At 41.9% G+C, this 18101-nt stretch overlaps 2 protein-coding genes across 12 annotated transcripts in view; both read left to right on the top strand.

The window, feature by feature from the left end:
• ZMYM6 (zinc finger MYM-type containing 6) overlaps positions 1-8782 on the top strand; it is a 38947-nt gene extending 30165 nt beyond the window's left edge. For 10 of the 11 annotated variants that reach the window (XM_081056854.1, XM_081056860.1, XM_081056864.1 and 7 more), the window contains 2 exons: positions 4463-4607; positions 6333-8782. In XM_081056854.1, the coding sequence (XP_080912980.1) occupies positions 4463-4607; positions 6333-8164 (1977 nt within the window). In that variant the 3' untranslated portion in view covers positions 8165-8782. Of the gene's footprint in view, positions 1-4462; positions 4608-6313 lie in introns of all 11 variants that reach the window. The other variant, XM_081056855.1, reaches the window with a different exon arrangement.
• Positions 8783-9704: 922 nt separating this feature from the next.
• Positions 9705-16641, top strand: TMEM35B (transmembrane protein 35B; the record flags this gene model as incomplete). The annotated part of the gene is given in 8 exon segments (XM_081056377.1): positions 9705-9761; positions 9763-9813; positions 11359-11460; positions 11462-11507; positions 11510-11539; positions 12661-12688; positions 12690-12830; positions 16511-16641. Coding segments are annotated over 7 exon segments (453 nt in total). The 3' UTR covers positions 12829-12830; positions 16511-16641.
• Positions 16642-18101: the final 1460 nt, after the last annotated feature.

An 18101-nucleotide genomic window follows, 5' to 3' on the forward strand; every position in this document is an offset into this window, starting at 1 on the left:
CGATGGATAACACTGTTAAGGCATTTTTACATATTGCCAACAGCAGTTGGAAAAACTGCTACAGAGGGCAATTTAGTAAAACCTGTTAAAATGTAAATACTAATTTACCCAGGAATTCCATTTTTAGGACTTTATCCTTCAGATATATTTCACAAATTTATGAAATGAAGTATGTTACAAGGAAACTAATTGCAGCATTGTTTATAGTACCAAAAACTTGAAAACAAGCTAGTTGTTTTACGGTGATCAGGGCCACTGTGAGTTCATCCTGAGTTATTACACTAATTAGAAAAAAAAAATACCCCTACATGGTTAGAGCCTGAAATGCACCCCTCTCCAATCCCACACTTAGTCACATGGCCTGGCAAATGGCGTCTTCTACACAAGCATACACAGCGGACCTGTTGGAACTGTAGTTAAATGTCATATCCATACAGTGGAATACTAGGCAGTTAAAAAGAATGAGGTGGCTCTATATGTACAGACATAGAGCAGTCATACACAAGTGAAAAAAGATACAAACTGTATAGCATACTGTCATTTGTATTTGAACACATGCGTATACATATGTATAGAATATCTCGGGAAGCAGCCAGTAAATAGATAATAGTGGTTGCCTCTGACGAGAACTGAATGAGGGAGAATTTTAAGAGGGCCAGTTATTATTTTTTCATTGCTTACTGTGTGAATCTTTGAATTTTATGTCATGTTACAAGGTGTGATCAAACAATATGGTGAATGTTTAAATAAAAATTTATTACAGTAAAAGACACATTGCCATTAATCTCCCTCAAAATATTCCCACTCATCTAGAATAAAATAATCATCATTAAAATAGAAAAAAAATACTCTCCCTCTCTTCGAACACACTTCTTCCAAAAGGTTTACCTTTCATGGTCGTTTTGACTTTGGGGAAGAGCCAGAAGTTGCACTATGCCAGATCTGGAAAATAAGTTGGATGAAGACACACTGTAATGTGTTTTTTTTTTTTTTTTAATTTTATTGGGGGAAGATTGGGAAACTATGTTTTTCCAGGGCCAATCAGCTCCAAGTCGTCCCCCAGTCATGGAGGGCGCAGCTCAGCTGCAAGTCCAGTCGCCGCCTTCAATCTTCAGTTACAAGGGGTCGCAGCCCACCATTCCATGTGGGAATTGAACCGGCAACCCTGTTGTTCAGAGCTCACGCTCTAACCAACTGAGCCATCTGGCCACCCCCTATAATGTTTTTATTTGACAGAAATTGCCATACCAGAAGCGAAGTATGACTGACCTGGAGCCTTTCCACTGTGATCACAAAAAACCGTGAATGCTGTTGCCGAATGCCATCCAGTGGAAAGACAGGGATCTTAAAAAACGGAAACAGCATATGGAGCCTTAGTAACTGTGTGACAAGTTTCAACTTGTTTGGTGCAGTCAGTCGGGTGTGAGCTATGGCTGAGAGAAGGTGTGTTTTAAAGTATAAATCATCCTCCATCATGACACTGCTCCGTGTCACACATTGCTTCTGGTATATGGCAATTTCTGTAAAATAAAACATGGTGTGTCCTCATACACCTTATTCACTGGATATGGCACCACGAGACCTCTGTCTCTTCCCCAAAGTCAAAATGATTCAGGACCTGGAGGCAGCCACAACAGTACAGCTAAAGATACTCATGAAAGAGGACTTCCAGAACTGCTTTAGAAAGTGGCAAGAATGATGGGATAAGTGTTTTCCAAGCGAGGGGGAGTATTTTAAGGGGGATTAATGGCAATGTGTCTTTTACTGTAATAAATTTTTTATTTAAACATTCACTGAGTTTGATTATACCTCATATATTACCCATTCAAAAAATATGCATACAATTTTTTTTAAAGGTAAAGGAAAACAGAGCAAAGGATATGAATAGACAGTTCATAGAAGAGGAAATACAAATAATGCTTAAACATGAAAAATACCAAACCACACTACTGTTAGATTATGTAACACTTATTGAGAAAGTCAGATCGTACTGGGTTGACCAGAGTGTTGGGAAACAGGCTCGCATTCATTGCTGAACATCAATTTAATTTGATACGACTTCTATGGAAAGTAATTCGGCAGTACCATCATTGTTAAAGCCCATAGCATACAGATTTTAATATATTTTGACCCCCAAACAGCATGTATAAGACCTTATTCTATAGATGTAATAGCACATGTAGAATTGATTTATGTGTAAGGATATTTACTGCAGCATTGTTTATAATAGCAAAAGATTTGTAACATTTAAATGTTCAGCAGCAGAGGCACTTTAAATTACCTGAAGTACATTCAGGGTATAAAGCTATGACTAGGCAGCTTTATGCAAAGTTATGTAAATACACCTCCAAGATAGCTTGCTAAGTGACAACGCAAGGTGCAGAACCTTGCTAATAATGTGCTATCATTGGTAGTCAGAAGCAACTGATTTAATTACATAGACCATCTCTAGAGGAATGTATAAGAAATTGGGAATAGTGTTTATGTTCAAGGTTGAGTCTGGATAGATGGCAGACAGGCATTGAAAACTTTTTAAGTATACACTTTTATACCTTTGAATTATTACATAACTCAGAATTATTGCATCTGTAATCTCCAGTGGCTTTCCATCACATTTAAAATACAATCCTAACTTTTGGTTGTTTTTATTAACTCACACCTTCCAGATCCTGTACAATTTGGCTTCTGCTTACCTCTCCAAACTTATCATATTAGCTCCTCCTTACTTTATTGCAGCCTTGTTCTTGTTGATATTCCTAAAGCATGCCAAGCTGTTTCCCTACAGTCCCTCTGCCTGGAATCCTCTGACCTCAGGCCTTTGCATGGCTTGCCCTTTTGAATATTCAGGTCTCTGCTCAGATGTTTACTCCAATATTACCCTCCTCTAAACCATCACTCTCCATTTCCTTACCCTGCTTTATTTCTTTCATAGCATTTAATCACTACGTAAAATTACACATTACGTATTTGTTTAATTTGTTTATCTTTTTTGTCTCCCCTCTAGCATGTAAGGCCTTTTTAAAAAAATTTTATTGGGGAATGGGAACAGGACTTTATTGGGGAACAGTGTGTACTTCCAGGACTTTTTTCCAAGTCAAGTTGTTGTCCTTTCAATCTTAGTTGTGGAGGGAGCCGTTCAGCTTCAAGTTGTTGTCCTTTCAGTCTTAGTTGTGGAGGGCGCAGCTCAGCTCCAGGTCCAGTTGCCGTTGCTAGTTGCAGGGGGCGCAGCCCAACATCCCTTGCGGGAGTCAAACCGGCAACCTTGAGGTCGAGAGGACAACCAAATGAACCATCCAGGAGGTCAGCGGCAGCTCAGCTCAAGGTGCCTTGTTCAGTCTTAGTTACAGGGGGCGCTGCCCAGCATCCTTTGCGGGACTCGAGGAATCGAACTGGCAACCTTGTGGTTGAGAGCCCACTGGCCCATGTGGGAATTGAACCGGCAGCCTTCGGAGTTAGGAACCGCCTGAGCCACTGGGCCGGCCCATAAGGCCTTTAAGAGCAGGACTTTGTCTTCTGCTCTATCCTCAGGACTTAGAATAGTTCCTGGCTTGTGGTAAACATTCAGTAAGTACTTACTGAATAAAACAACATTTTAAAATACATTCTCCCACTCTATTGCTTATCCTTCAACTTTGTTTTTTAAAGACCTTTGTTTGCATAAAATTCAAGGTAGTCAAATATGTCAGTCTTTTCTACTTGGTCTTTAATTCTTTTGTGTTTTATTTAAGAATATTTTCTCCTATCCCCCAGCTCCATTCATTAGCACAGGTAGGTTCCTTACACTCCCTGGGAGGAGATTATCTTTTGAAGAACATTCATTAATTAAAGTGCCAGGGCCTTGAAAAAACAAAACAAAACAAAACAAAACAAAACAAAACAAAACAAAAAGAATATTTGCTCCTTGTTCTGGTAATTTGAAAGTTCTCCAGTGATTTTAAAGTTATTTTTTTTCATATTGAGGTCTTTAATTGATTTGGAATATATTTTTGATATGGCCTGATGTCGGATCTAATTTTTGTGACTAGCCACTTGTCCGAATCAGCAAAGATTGTTTTCATTGTTTTTTTTTAAAACTTTTATTTATTTAAGTGTTTTTTTCCCAGGATCCATCAGCTTCAAGTCAAATAGTTGTTTCAATCTAGTTGTTGAGGGCGCAGCTCACAGTGGCCAATGGGGGGTCGAACCGGCAACCTTGTTAAAGCACTCTAACCAACTGAGCTAACTGGCAGCTATCTGTTTTAATTGTATCTACTATAGGCAGAGTAGTTTTAAAAATCAGTAAATGGAACTGATACTGATTAGAAGAATTAGGAATTAGTGCATATTTTCCAAAGTGACTTCTTTATTGCAATTACTCTTTCAGAGATATTATATTTCTCGATATATGCCACCAAGCAGTTATAATCAGTGATAAGATATTTAAAAAAAAATCTCTTTGGCTTCTGAATTTGTTTTTAACTAGGAAAATACACGGACAGATGCCATGAAACTTCCATCTTCCCCGTCTTCCAGGCTTTTAAAGAACAAAGCATTATTGTGCAAACCCGTCACACAGACCAAGGCCATCTCTTGCAAACCACATACACAACACAAGGAATGTCAGACAGGTATGTGTCCTTGCTTTCCACATGTAGAAAGTTTGTTTTTTGTTTTATTTGTTTTTTCAAGGAAGGAAAAGAAAGTCATTGACAATTTCTTAAATGGGAAAACATTCATTAATTCTTGGATCACATACTTTGAATATTTAAATTATTCCTTATAATTGTTGTCATTAACACTAACAATTACTAAACTGAACCCATATGCGCACAAAGCACTATGTGTAGAGTGGACAAACATCTTCTACATGTGTGCAATGCTATTTTTCAAATGTACAGAAAAGCTATTATAATTACTAAGATATAAATTTATTTAAAAGTATTAGTGACTTAACCTTAGTTCTTTTTTAAAATACTATGAATTAATTTGTGAGTTAAAGATTTATCTATGTCTGAGGTGTTGGTGATCAGTAAAATTACTTGAATTCATACTTGAAAACTAATTGCTCCAGTCCATGTTATAGCTTTTAATCCTACTACCCTTATATTTTCAATTATTTTCATAGCCTATTCTGCCCAAAGCATTTTTTTTGATTTTTGTTTTTAATGATAATTTTATGTCACAGAATATACTCTATTTAAAAGCTTAGTCTATCACCAAGTAATCATGAGTTTTTATGTAGGGTGCCATTCTTTTGGTAAGAGTCAAGGAGAATCCTGTTTTCTTTCCTCAGTAAATTTGATTGCTTCTTGTTAAATCTGATATTCCTGTTAAAATGATACTTTGTGTACATGAATTTATATACACATTCACATGTGGAAGGTAGTAGAGGATCTGTGGACATCTAAATGTGTGGGTATGTGTGTGTTTATACATTTTTAAATTTTTTTCTATATTAAATATTGGATTGTTTTCTATATACTGTTGTGAACTATGTTTTCATTTGACATTGCATCGGAAGCCATTCCATGTCAAAATAAATTTAAATATACATTGAGATTCTTAATGGATACATAGATTCCAATGTCTATAACGTATCCATCCCCCGAAGACTGGGCATTTAGATTGCGTCTAATTTTTTAATGTTATAAACAATGTTGATTAAGCTGGATAAATGGATCTTTGTCCATTGTTTGATTATGTCCTTAGGACAAATCCTAAATAGTGGAATTACAGATTCAAAAGCTATCATAGATTTTTAAAGCTTTGGATATGTGTTGCAAAATTGCCCTCCTAAAAAGTTACATCAATTTATGCTCCAGTTTGAGAGCATCCATTTCTCTGCACCCTCACTAACACTGGGTATTAAATCCAATAATTAACACTTCTCTTTTCCCCTCAACTTTAATTTGGAAAAATTTCAAAATTCAGAAAGATTGAAAATACAGTACAATGAACACCAATGTACCCTTCACCAAGTGTTAACTTTTTGCAACATTTGTTTTCTCTTTTTCTTTTTCCTGAACTTTTAAAAAGTTAAGTAACTTTCTTAGTTTGATGTATTCTATGGACTTCTGCTATAATTCCAGTAATCTGTTGAATACATAGCATTGCAAGTTCATCTACCATTGCCTACAGTTTTAATTCAGTCCGTGACCAAGCTGTGGGCAAAGGAAAAATTCAGTATTTAATAGCATAATGGAAGTATTATGGTTTGTGTTTAAACTTTAATTAGTGTATTCCTTTGATAAATATAAATAGTAAAAAAAATGTAAATTTTAAATCCATGGGGAAAACATAAAGAACATTGCTTAGTTGTTCTTGAAAATAACAGGTTCAAATATTTCATTCAGATTTACCTATGCCTAATGAGAAAAGTGATGTGGAACTTGATTCTCCACCTGCAAAGAAAAAAAGAGTAGGTTTTTTCCAGACTTATGATGCGGAATATTTAAAAGTTGGCTTTATTATCTGTCCGGGATCAAAAGAAAGTTCACCAAGGCCACAATGCGTCATTTGTGGAGAAATCTTATCTGCTGAAAACATGAAGCCAGCAGATCTTTCTCATCATTTGAAGACAAAGCATTCAGAATTAGAAAACAAACCAGTAGATTTTTTTGAACAAAAATCTCTTGAGATGGAATGTCAAAACAATTCTTTTAAAAAGTGTTTACTAGTTGAAAAGTCACTTATGAAAGCATCTTACTTAATTGCTTTCCAAATTGCTGCCAGCAAGAAGCCATTCTCCATTGCTGAAGAATTAATTAAACCATATTTAGTAGAAATGTGTTCAGAAGTTTTGGGTTCAAGTGCTGGAGACGAAATGAAAACCATCCCTCTTTCTAACAGTACGATTGGATGTAGAATTGATGAACTGTCTGCAGACATTGAAGATCAGTTGATTCAAAAAGTCAGAGAGTCAAAGTGGTTTGCCCTTCAGATAGATGAGTCTTCAGAAATCTCAAACATCACCCTTCTTTTGTGCTATATTCGTTTCATTGATTATGATTGTAGTGACATAAAAGAAGAATTATTGTGTTGTATTGAAATGCCTTCTCAAATAACTGGTTTTGAAATATTTGAACTGATAAATAAATATACTGATAGTAAATCTCTGGATTGGAAACATTGTGTTGGTCTCTGTACAGATGGGGCTATAAGCATGACTGGCAGGTATTCTGGTTTAAAGGCAAAAATTCAAGAAGTTGCAATGAATACAGTGGCGTTTACACATTGCTTTATTCACCGTGAACATTTAGCAGCAGAAAAGTTGTCTCCATGCTTACATGAAATACTTTTGCAGTCAGCACAAATTTTAAGTTTTATAAAGAGCAATGCATTGAATTCACGTATGTTAACAATCTTGTGTGAAGAGATGGGGTCTGAGCATGTGAATTTACCACTTCATGCTGAAGTACGTTGGCTATCAAGAGGGAGAATTTTAACAAGGTTATTTGAATTACGACATGAAATTGAAATTTTTCTAAATCAAAAGCATTCAGATCTGGCCAAGTATTTTGTTGATGAGGAATGGGTTGCAAAGCTGGCCTATTTATCAGATATTTTTTCACTTATAAATGAATTAAATTTAAGTCTCCAAGGAACTATGACTACACTCTTCAACTTGTATAATAAAATGGATGTCTTTAAAGAAAAGTTAAAAATGTGGTTGAAGCGCACACAGGAGAATGATTATGACATGTTCTCTTCATTTTCTGAATTCTCAAACTCATCGGGCTTAAATATGAGGAGCATTGCAAGCATTGTTTTTGAGCACCTGGAAGGACTTTCTCAAATGTTCAATGACTGTTATCCACCAGAGGAAGACTTACGTTCAGGAAATTTGTGGATACTTCATCCTTTTGTGAATCACCAAAATAGCAGTCTCACGGACTTTGAAGAAGAAAAACTGGGACAGTTATCTTCAGATTTAGAATTACAATCAGTATTTAAATCAGTGTCTGTAACTCAATTTTGGATAAATGCAAAGACAAGTTACCCAGAACTTTATGAAAAGGCAATGCAGTTTTTATTGCCTTTTTCAACTATTTATTTATGTGATGCTACATTTTCGGCTTTGACTGAGTCAAAACAAAGGAATCTGTTGGTTTCTGGCCCTGCCCTAAGACTTGCAGTCACATCTTTAATTCCAAGGATAGAAAAATTACTAAAGGAGAAAGAATAGTAAATGCATATTGCTTATTATCAAATTCTATACTTTTGTGTTAAATTTTGTATGAGATAAGTATCCTAAAATATAATTTCCTAATGTGGATATGTGCTTTCAGTGATTAAATGTTTTAATAATTTTTCTCTTTTTGTGGAATTTAATAATTACACATTTACACATAATTATAGTTTTAATATTCCAAAGTAGAGAATTTAACTATTTTATTCATTGATCGAATAATTTGGATTAGTGACAAATATGTAGGTAATGAAAGACCCAATTTATGTAATAGCAAATCTGGATGTTGAAACTGCTTGGCATTTAGAAGCACGTGGGACATTTTAGTCTTCAGCCTCCTACTCTAGCAGGTTGTGGGTAGGTAGAAAACGGATCTAAGCAACTTGGCTAACAGGAAATAAGAGCAGCAGGAGAGTTTGAGACTCCTTTTGGGGGCCTCCCTGGCCCCCAAAGGTTTAGGACAAACCTTTGTTGTAAAGGGCCCGATAGTGAATAGTTTAGGCTTTGCAGGCCATAGGTGGCAACTGCAGTACTCAATTCTGTGGCTGCAGCACAAAAGCAGCTGTAGACAATACACGAGTGTAGGTGTGTTTCAATAAAGCTTTTTATTTCTGAACATTGAAATAAGAATTCATATAATTTTCCTGTGTCATGAAAGCTGCCTTTATAATTTTTTATTTAAAAATGTAAACAAACATTGTTAGCTGGGGAAGGGGGAGGGAGTAAAAAACCCAGAAAGCTGACCGAATTTGGCCCATAATTTGCCCATCCAGGTCTAGACAGATTTCCAGGTAAGAGCAGACGGGCCAGGGGTGGCCTGTAGGGTTTTGGTTCATGAAAGCGTTTTTTCCCGTGGCTGCAAGTATCTGAATTTTCAAGCACCTTTTACATTTTAATTTCAGCTGAGAGAAATTAGGGGGAAAATATATTTCAGGCAAAGACAAAAGAGCAATTCATTTTATGACTAGCTATTGGTTTATTACTGTTAATTTAATAATTTGCAGCTTTTTGAGCTCTTACAAGTGCCAGGCATTGTGCTAGGTCTATTACAGACTTAGCAGGGCTGATACGGTGTTATCCCCATTTACAGAAGCAGATACTGAGGCCCGCTGACGTTAGGTGACAGCTCAGAACGCAAAGCTAGGTGGCACAGACCCGAATGAAGCCCTGGTCTTTTGATGCTAACTGAGCCCTTCTGTGAGCCACGTCGATAGCCATGTTTGCCTCCCCTCTGTCCGTGGGGACTAGGAGACGGAGACTTTCCCTGAATTCAAATGGGCCTGTACAGTCAGTTAAGAGCCAGTTGGCCTCAGGGTCCCCATCTGCGACAAATGCCATCTCTCCTGCAACCAGTGCTGGGAAAATGAGAGGGTGGCAACACTCCTGGAAGGCAAGAAAAGGGAGGCTTCTGGCGCAGGTCCTCCGGCCGCTCGGTGGCGGGAGGAAATAAACCAGCGGCAGGGGCGGGTTTTCGAGGGGAGGGGTGGGGGCTGCCCTGGGGCGTGCGAGCCCGCCCTCCTGGAGGGCTTACGCGGCTATGGCGCTCCCGCTAGCTGCTCTTTGTGTCCTGCCGGGCGGCTTCTTCGCACTCACCCGGGGCGGCCAAGCTCTCAGAGCAGATAGCGGCACCTGCGTGCCAGCAGATGGTGAGCGGCGTGGCGTGGGCGGCGGGCGGATGGGCCCCAGCGGTCACCCCAGCCGTTACCCGGCGCGCCCCTCCCCCGCCTGCCCGCGCCGATACCCGGCGGACGCACCTGCCTTTGGGTAAAGTGGCGCTAGGGTTGGGGGCAGAGCACCTGGACCTCGTCTTCGACGTGGGCGCCTGCCTGGGGAGTTCCTCTGAATTCTCTGGATGTTCCATTGATGGAAGTGGTCGGGCATGTCCCCTTCCAGCTGATCATTGGTCGCCTAGGCAAATCAAGAGCTGGAAGAGAAATGGTCGGGGACTGGGGGAGGAAGATGGAATGGAACAGGGTCACAGCTCCTTACCCACCCCTATCCCCTCCTTCCTTTGCTTGGGTTCTTGAGAGCTTGGTGGGGGTTTTATTAATCCCTGCTAGGGGTAGGGTAGGAAACCGCCCTGAAGGTGAACTGTACCTTCCAAAGGTTACACAGCTAGTTAGAAAGCAGGACCCAAAAGACACACTCTTCCTTGTAGAATCCAGAGAGCCCTTTCCTAGAGAATGGAACCTGAGAGGGAGGCCTTAGAAGTTATCCTTCCGCCTTAGGTCTAGTTCCAGATTCTCACTAAAACATTCATGTTCTTATGCCCACCAGTCTCCCAAACCCCTCACTAACAAGCCTGGAGACCCTGACAGACTCCCTCTCCCAAGGCCTGGATTCTCCCCTCTTTTCCTGGCTTAGGGTGGTGATAGGTTTGCGAAAGTTTATCTCCACAGCCAGATAGCTTAGAGCTTCTTCCTTAAATGTTGAGTAGGGCAGGTAGAGCTGAGGTGGGGGAGCAGGGAAAGGTAGCTCACCTGAGGGTTGGGTGTTGTCATGTGGCCCAGGACAGAGCCTGACTCAGCCAGAGAGTCACTAGCCCCCTAAACTCCTCTTGTCTCTACTGCGGTGGGATCCAGGACTCAGCATGTGATGTCCAGGGTGGAATCTGTTTAATGAGCAACATTGGGCTGTCTCCCAAGCCCAAATAGTCCCTGCATAGTACCTGAGTAGAAACCAGGCCAGGCAGAAAGACAGAAAAGCCGTGGAGTTCCCAAGACCTTCACACTAGATCACAAGGCCCAAGGCCCAAGCCGTGATTCCTCTTCCTGAAATTTGGGGCTCGGTTGTAATCTGGTTTGAGTCTGGTGAGAAAATAAGTCTACTGTGTTTCCCCGAAAATAAGACCTACCATGAGTTTTCAGGATGACATCCCCTGAACATAAGCCCTAATGCGTCTTTTGGAGCAAAACTTAATATAAGACCCGGTCTTATTTTCGGGGAAACACGGCATGCCTCCATCACCATCCAGCCCTTCTCCTTGGAGCATAAAGCCTATTTCCTGATTCTAAAGCTCTGCCCCCCAAAGAGGTTCTCCCCTTTCCAGGCTGACCTCAGCCCTGGACCTAACTTAGAGAAGTAGCTCCTTTGCTGGGGGAGTCGAGGACGTAGGCACTAAATGCCCCGGTGAAGCACCTGGGCAGTGCGTCCTTGGTGAGTGGCTGACAGGCCTTCCCTGCCATCCCTAGAAAGCCCTGTTCATCCTGTTCGCTGACATGTTGCTCTTGAAGGTGTTCGGCTACCAGGCAGATCCCATGAGCTACCAAGTGGCTGTGGGCTGGCTGGAACTGCTTGGCTGGGTTGCTGAGGGTCCTGGGTCCACCTGTGCTGCAAGAGATCATAACTTTCTTTTGACCGTGCACATGATGGGTAAGGAGGGGTCCACCTGGGCAGAGGAAAGGGGGACTTCTTGGGGAGGATGATGGAAAGACCTGGCTGCTCCTCTCTTCCCCTTTATTCTTGCCACCCTTCCTTTTTCTCTGGAACCAGGAGCACTTCCTGCTGTAGTGTGATTTCCATGGTCTTCAGATTAGGACAGATGCTTTTCACATGTAATATACTGTAACACCATTTTATATCAGCTATGCCTTCCACCTCATCAGTTCTATTGGCTGTGTGGTATTCCATTTATAAAGATGTCTTGTAACCTAGAAGCCCCTACTGTTCTCGCCTGATCCCACACTGAGATGAGAGGATAGAGTAGCAGCTGCCACTTATGTGTCTGGCGGTTGGGAACAGGAGAGCTGAGCCCCCTGTACAGAAACGCAGAGTTTTCCTGGGGCAAGCAGTCCTGGAGAGGCCCTCTCCTAGCAGCTCTGCCCACAGGAACTGCTGATGTACAAAGACAGCTGCTGCTTCAAAGGGCAGACATCTTCATGCTCATCTGTGTGTCCCGGCCTTGTGTCACCATTGCTGCCACCACTACCACCCCTCCCCCAGGCTTTCCTTTCCATTTCTGGAGCTTCCCTCATTTTCAGATTTTTCCTTCACTTCCACCACCAAACCCTTGGCCTCCCTCCCTCCCGTAGGATTAAGAAAGGAACAGCATCAGGGAGAATATGTTCCAAAAATGCCTATTTAAAAAAAACAAATAAAAAAAACCGAAACAACAAGAAAAAAAAAAAGAAACGAAAAAACGATAAAAAAAAAAAAAGACATAAATGCCTATTTACTCACCAATCCAGCCTATTTGGCTGGATTGTTGCTGTTTCTTTCTTGCCCTCTGAGAGGGATTACATTAGTAGTTCAAAAAGCTTCTGATTCTAGGTCCTGCTCTCTCTGGGAGACCAGACAGCTGAGTGTTAGTTTAGGGTGCATGTGTGTGCATGTGTGTGCATGCGTGTGTGTGTGTTTGTGTGTGTGGAATGGAGTGGGTGGTACTTAATGGGAGTGCTTGAGCTGGAGTGGGTTAGCATAGGCTGGAGAGCCCTGAGCTCCTGGATTTCCTGGGTGCCCCCAGGGAGTCTCAGAGACCTCACTTTCCATTCCAGGGGCTATCTTCACTTTGGTGTCTCTGAAAGTCACTGGACACTTGCATCCCAGCTGTCGTCTGCCCGGCACTTTGGCTGCTGCTGGATATCTGCCAGCTCTTAGTCCAACCTAAGAAAGTGGTCCGACCTACTAGGAGGAAGACTCTAAGAACATTCAAGGAATCCTGAGAGTAGGTGTCTCTTTCCTCTCTGTGCCTTGTCACTGTCACAGCAGGAACACGGAACACACGGAATCCACCACCTTGTTACCAATACAGTAATACATCCAGGGTCAAAGTATGGCCACACTGTTGAAACAGACATCTTGTCTACCTGGCCCTGCTTCCTCTCGGACATTTACTGCTGTTTCCTGACACTTACTACCATTCTCCTTGTCATGTGAAAGTAGAAAATAAGCAGAAAAGAAATTTAAATCACCCAACATTTTAATGCCCCCAAATAACTACTTTCAATTCCTTTGTATAACTGTTACTTGTCAGTTTTTTTCTATGCCTTTATATAGATTTTTTTAAATTAAAAATGAGACCACATGTACTACTTTGTCGTTGGCTTTTTAAAGCTAATACACTCCCTTCCATGTGTGTTCTACGTTGTTGATGTTAATGTGTGCCTAGTATTCCACTGTGAGGACGTGTTTAATCAAGGCCCCACTGAGGGATATTTAGATTGTCCCCAATGGTTTGCTATTATAAACCTCACAGTAAATCACCTTTGCATACATGTTTTATTGCCCTAAGAGTGAAGATCCTGGTTCAAAGATATGCACGTTTTTAAGGTTTTTATTACATACTTAAAATTCGCAGATTGAGTGCGGCAGAGTATAAGTGTCTACTTCTGCCTGTGCCCTTCCAAGTCACATGAGGTACTCCCCCACATTGCTTTTCATCTCGGGCACTTTAGATTTGCAAAGCTAACAAAGATGGGCATTGAGTCATTTTACAGGACCTGAAACTGTCAGCCTCTGGTAGGGAGGTGGGGCACTCAGTGCAGTGCTCCTTGGATACCTACACGGAGGCAGGGGACAGCCAACTCCAAGGGACGCTGCCTGTTAAAGCAGTGCCAGAAGCCTGGGATGAATCCCAGAGGTCCTAGGAAGTCAGCAGGGTGTGTGTGTGTGTATGTGAGTGTGTGTGTCTGTGTACTCTCAAGGGAAAGTGACCATGTTAGGACACCTACTGTCACATCAAAAAACATCTTCACCATATATATATAACACACGCACATATATACATGTATTACTACATACTCGCATACAGTAGTATATGTGAAGTACATACACATGTTACTACGTATATAGAGTCAAAACAATATGGAAGCTTTTGCTCATGTAACAGGTCCAGAGATAGCATAGCTTTAGTTTCAATGATGGGTAATTTGGCTGCCTTACGATGACCTCAAAGACACGTTTTTTCAATTTTCTGCTCTGCTGTTGTCAATTTGTTGGCTACTGCCCTCAGAGTCGCAAAATAGTTGCAGCAGCTCCAGATGTCACATTTACACATAACATCCAAAGGTGAAAATAGAGGGGAAATCTCTCTTCGAAGATCCCTAGATTTCCCCTCATATCTCACTGACCAGAATTATGTCACATTTCTATTCCTAGACCAATCACTAGCAAGGAGAATGGAAATCCCATAATGGACTTAAGCTAGTTAAGATTTATCCACACTAGTTTGCAAAGAAGGGAGGAAGATAGATAATGGTTTCTGCCACACTCTAGCTGCTTTGCAGAATATGTTTAATAATGGTAATTACTTCTCAGAGTTGCTGTGAGGATTTACTGACAGTAGCTGACAATAGTGCCTGGCACATAATAAGTGCTCAATAAATGCTAGTATTAAATACTGGTTGGTTGTACAGATGACAAGATGGACTCAGAAAGCTTAAGTGCCTATGTGTCAGACCTGAGACTAGAATTAAGTCCTGATTGACTCCAGAACACACATTTCATACTGCACCAGCTGCCAAGTTGGAAGTGGGCAGGCATCACACCTCTGCTCTCTTCAACTTGAAGGTAGATGGGATGATCTGTCCAATGTGATTAAGTCTGCTTTGCTTTCCAGAATTGCCCCTCTGCATGAAAATTTTGAAGCTCAGGAAAGTAGAGCCTGGAGCCCCTAGAATCCTGGCCTCCATCTCTCCACCCCTCCCCCGCCAGGATGCCACAGCCAGCCTGTCTCCAGCCAGGACTTTGAGTAAAACCTCTCACAGCTGGCATTAGATTGAGGGTTCCTGTTTACCAAGGCTTGGCCCGTACGCAGGTTAGTTGCACAGGGCTCCCCAAGCTTGGCTGTAGGACCCCACCCCAGCAGCTGTGGGAAAGGCAGGGTGCTAGAGGAGTGGGCTGGCCAGCTGGTATGGAGGAACCGTTGGGATTGACAGCAGCAGGAGCTCCAGCATTGGCTCCTTAGCACAAGGAGAAGCCAGGCCCCAGGAAATGTGTCCCCCACTCCGCAGCTTAAACCTAGGTCAGGTCAACACAATGACATTCAGCTGCCAGGGCTTCCTTAGACTTTTCCACCCCCCTCCCCTCCCCCTCCACCTTCCCGCTTGCCTTGCAATGACATTCCCTTCCCTTTGGGCCCTGGCTGCCACAGGTGATCCCCAGCCCTTCCAGCTGTTGGGCCCAATCTTCAGGTCATGTCTTAGGATTAATTAGTTGATGGGAGGGTCTAGGATGTGTGGGTGGGAGTGGATTCTGCTCTGTCTCAGTTCCTTAAAGCTAGGCCCCAAGGGCCCCAGAGAGAGCTGCAGCAGCCAGAACAGCAAGAGGTAAGAGAAGACTGAATTAGTGGGATGGCAAGGGGGAGGTTCAGGGTGGGGCAGCCATGGTGGACAGAGCTGAGAGGGCGGGGAGAGGAGGGTACTACCACTCACTCAGGGTCCCACAGAGGACGGGAGCCTGAGAGGTTCAAAGGCAGAAGTACAAATTTTGGTATTGGAGGAACGGAGTTTTGGACACCCGAGGAGTGTGTCTGTGTCTAAAATAGGAAGAGGACATTGGCTTGTGCACTTACCCCCCTTGGGTAGAGAACAGGAATATGCCCAGATATCTCCGTGTTGTGTTGCTTACTTGGCGTCTGTATCTCTAGTGCTGTGAGTGTGCCTGTGTGGGTGTACACAGTTATCTGTGTGCTGCCTGGAAGGGAAGGGAACTAATGCTGATGAAGTATCTCCCCAGGGTCAGCCATGGTGCTCAGAGTTTTACTTATGTTTTCTCATAACCCTCCCAACAACACGGTGAGGTAGGTCTTTTAATCTCCATTTTACAGCAGAGAAGACAGGCGCAGTAAGCTGAGTAATTTGCCCAAGGTCACATGGCAAATAAATGTGTGTATCCAAGATCTGCCTGATTCCAGGGCCTGTGCTCTTTCTGATTTGCTGTCTAAAGTTTTGAGTCAGACCCAGGACTTCTTTGTGGTCAAAAGGTGAGGAGGTGGGAAACAGGCTGGAAGGCCTGAGAGTTGTGAAACCTTTGCAACCAACCTTGCCGAAGGTACTCTAGGCAAGCGTCAGGAGAAGACCTTCACAAAGGCAAGTCCAAGGTCACTATGCATAGGCCTGTCCCTCTGGATCAGTGCATCGAAAGACTGGCCCTCCATCGATGCCCTGCTCTGTCCCCCACTGATCTGGATGGCTTGGGTTCTTTCTGGGTCGGATTCTCTATGTTCCAGGTTGGTTTCTCCCGAACCCCTAGTTGGCTCAGCCTTGCTTGGGCTTACTGCACGTGCCTGTACCCCCACATATCTGAACCATACCCGCTCCATGAGGGGAACCTCCACCCTCCCAGTCACCAGGTTGAAAATTTCCAAGGTTTCTGGGACTTCTGCCTCTTCCTTGTTTCTCACAGCTTGTCAACCAGCCCAACAGCCGTGCCGCCTCCACACTCGACATTCTGCACACCCTCAGCCTGGTGCTGCTGAGCCTCCACAGCTGCCTGGACCCGCTCGTCTACTGCTTCTCCCTGTGCAGCTTCCACCAGGACTGCTGGGCACTGAGCTGCCGCCCGGGGGTGGGTGAGCCTGGGGCACACGTGGCCCCCTCGGCCTCCTCCTAGAGGTCCCGGCTCCTCCGCCTGCTTCACTCCTGCTACCCTGCCAGTGGCATCCTCAGTGGAGAAAGCTCTTTGGAAGGACCTAGATTCCAATTCTGACGTAACCACATACTACCGTGTTTCCCCCAAAATAAGACCTCACTGGACAATCAGCTGTAATGCATCTTTTGGAACAAAAATTAATATAAGACCCGGTCTTATTTTACTATATATAATGAACGAACAAATGGACAAAATGAATGAAAAAATAGATATTTTCAACAGAGAATTAGAATTCACAAAAAGAAATCAAGTGATTTATTTCAGGACTAGAAAGAAGGTAACATTGACAAGACTTGGGATTCTTTTATAACAGAGTAATAGTTAATAAGCAGAATTAACATTCATATAATTTCAGTCAACAACCTATATATAAAAGTAAAACAAATTAATTGACCTCTTGCTGCAAGCAAATCTATCAATAAACATAAGTAATTCATGCTACATGGTAAATTTTTACTATGGTAGTTTTTCTGGGAAGAAAGAATCATTAGCATTTTAATACTGATGGAAACAAAATTAGAAAAGTCTGTTATCAAATGGTTTATTGGCAGGTAATAGACGAGGGTAAAGGAGATCAATTATATGGTGATGGAAAGAGAATTGACTCTGGGTGGTGAACACACAATGTGATGTATAGATAACGTATTACAGAATTGTACACCTGAAACCTATGTAACTTTACTAGCAGTTGTCACCCCAATAAACTTTAATTTAGAAACAAACTTTATTGGCCTCAGGCACTCAGGAATTTTAGTGGTCAAATAACCTCCTCACTTGCAGCCTGCAGGGCTTCTGTCCTGAGACATTAGCTGGAATCAGAGGTGAGGAAAGTTATCCTTGAAAATTCAAAGAACAGCAGCAGTTTTCATAGAGAAAGTGTAGACCATAGGAGCAAACTATCTTTGTAAAAATATCAACTGAGAAAAAGTTATATCAGTATGATTTTTTTACATTCAATATTATTTTATATTAATTTCAGATGTATAGTGTAGTGGTTAGACATTTATATAATTGAAGAAGAGATCCCCCTGACTAGTACACATCTGACAATATACATAGTTATTAGATTGGTGCAAAAGTAATTGTGGTTTAAAAGGTTGAAAAAAAAATTGCAAAAACCGCAGTCACTTTTGCACCAACCTAGTATTACCTAATATTAACATTGACTATATTCCATATACTTTGTTTTACATCCCCATGATTATTTTGTAACTACCAATTTGTAGTTCTTTTTAAAAAAATTTTTTTTGGGGGAATATTGTGCTCCTCCAAGGCCCATCAGCTCCAAGTCGTTGTCCTTCAGTCTTGTGGAGGGCGCAGCTCAGCTCCAAGTCCAGTCGCTCTT

This window comes from Rhinolophus hipposideros, assembly GCF_964194185.1.
Source record: "Rhinolophus hipposideros genome assembly, chromosome: 8".
NCBI lineage: Eukaryota > Metazoa > Chordata > Mammalia > Chiroptera > Rhinolophidae > Rhinolophus > Rhinolophus hipposideros.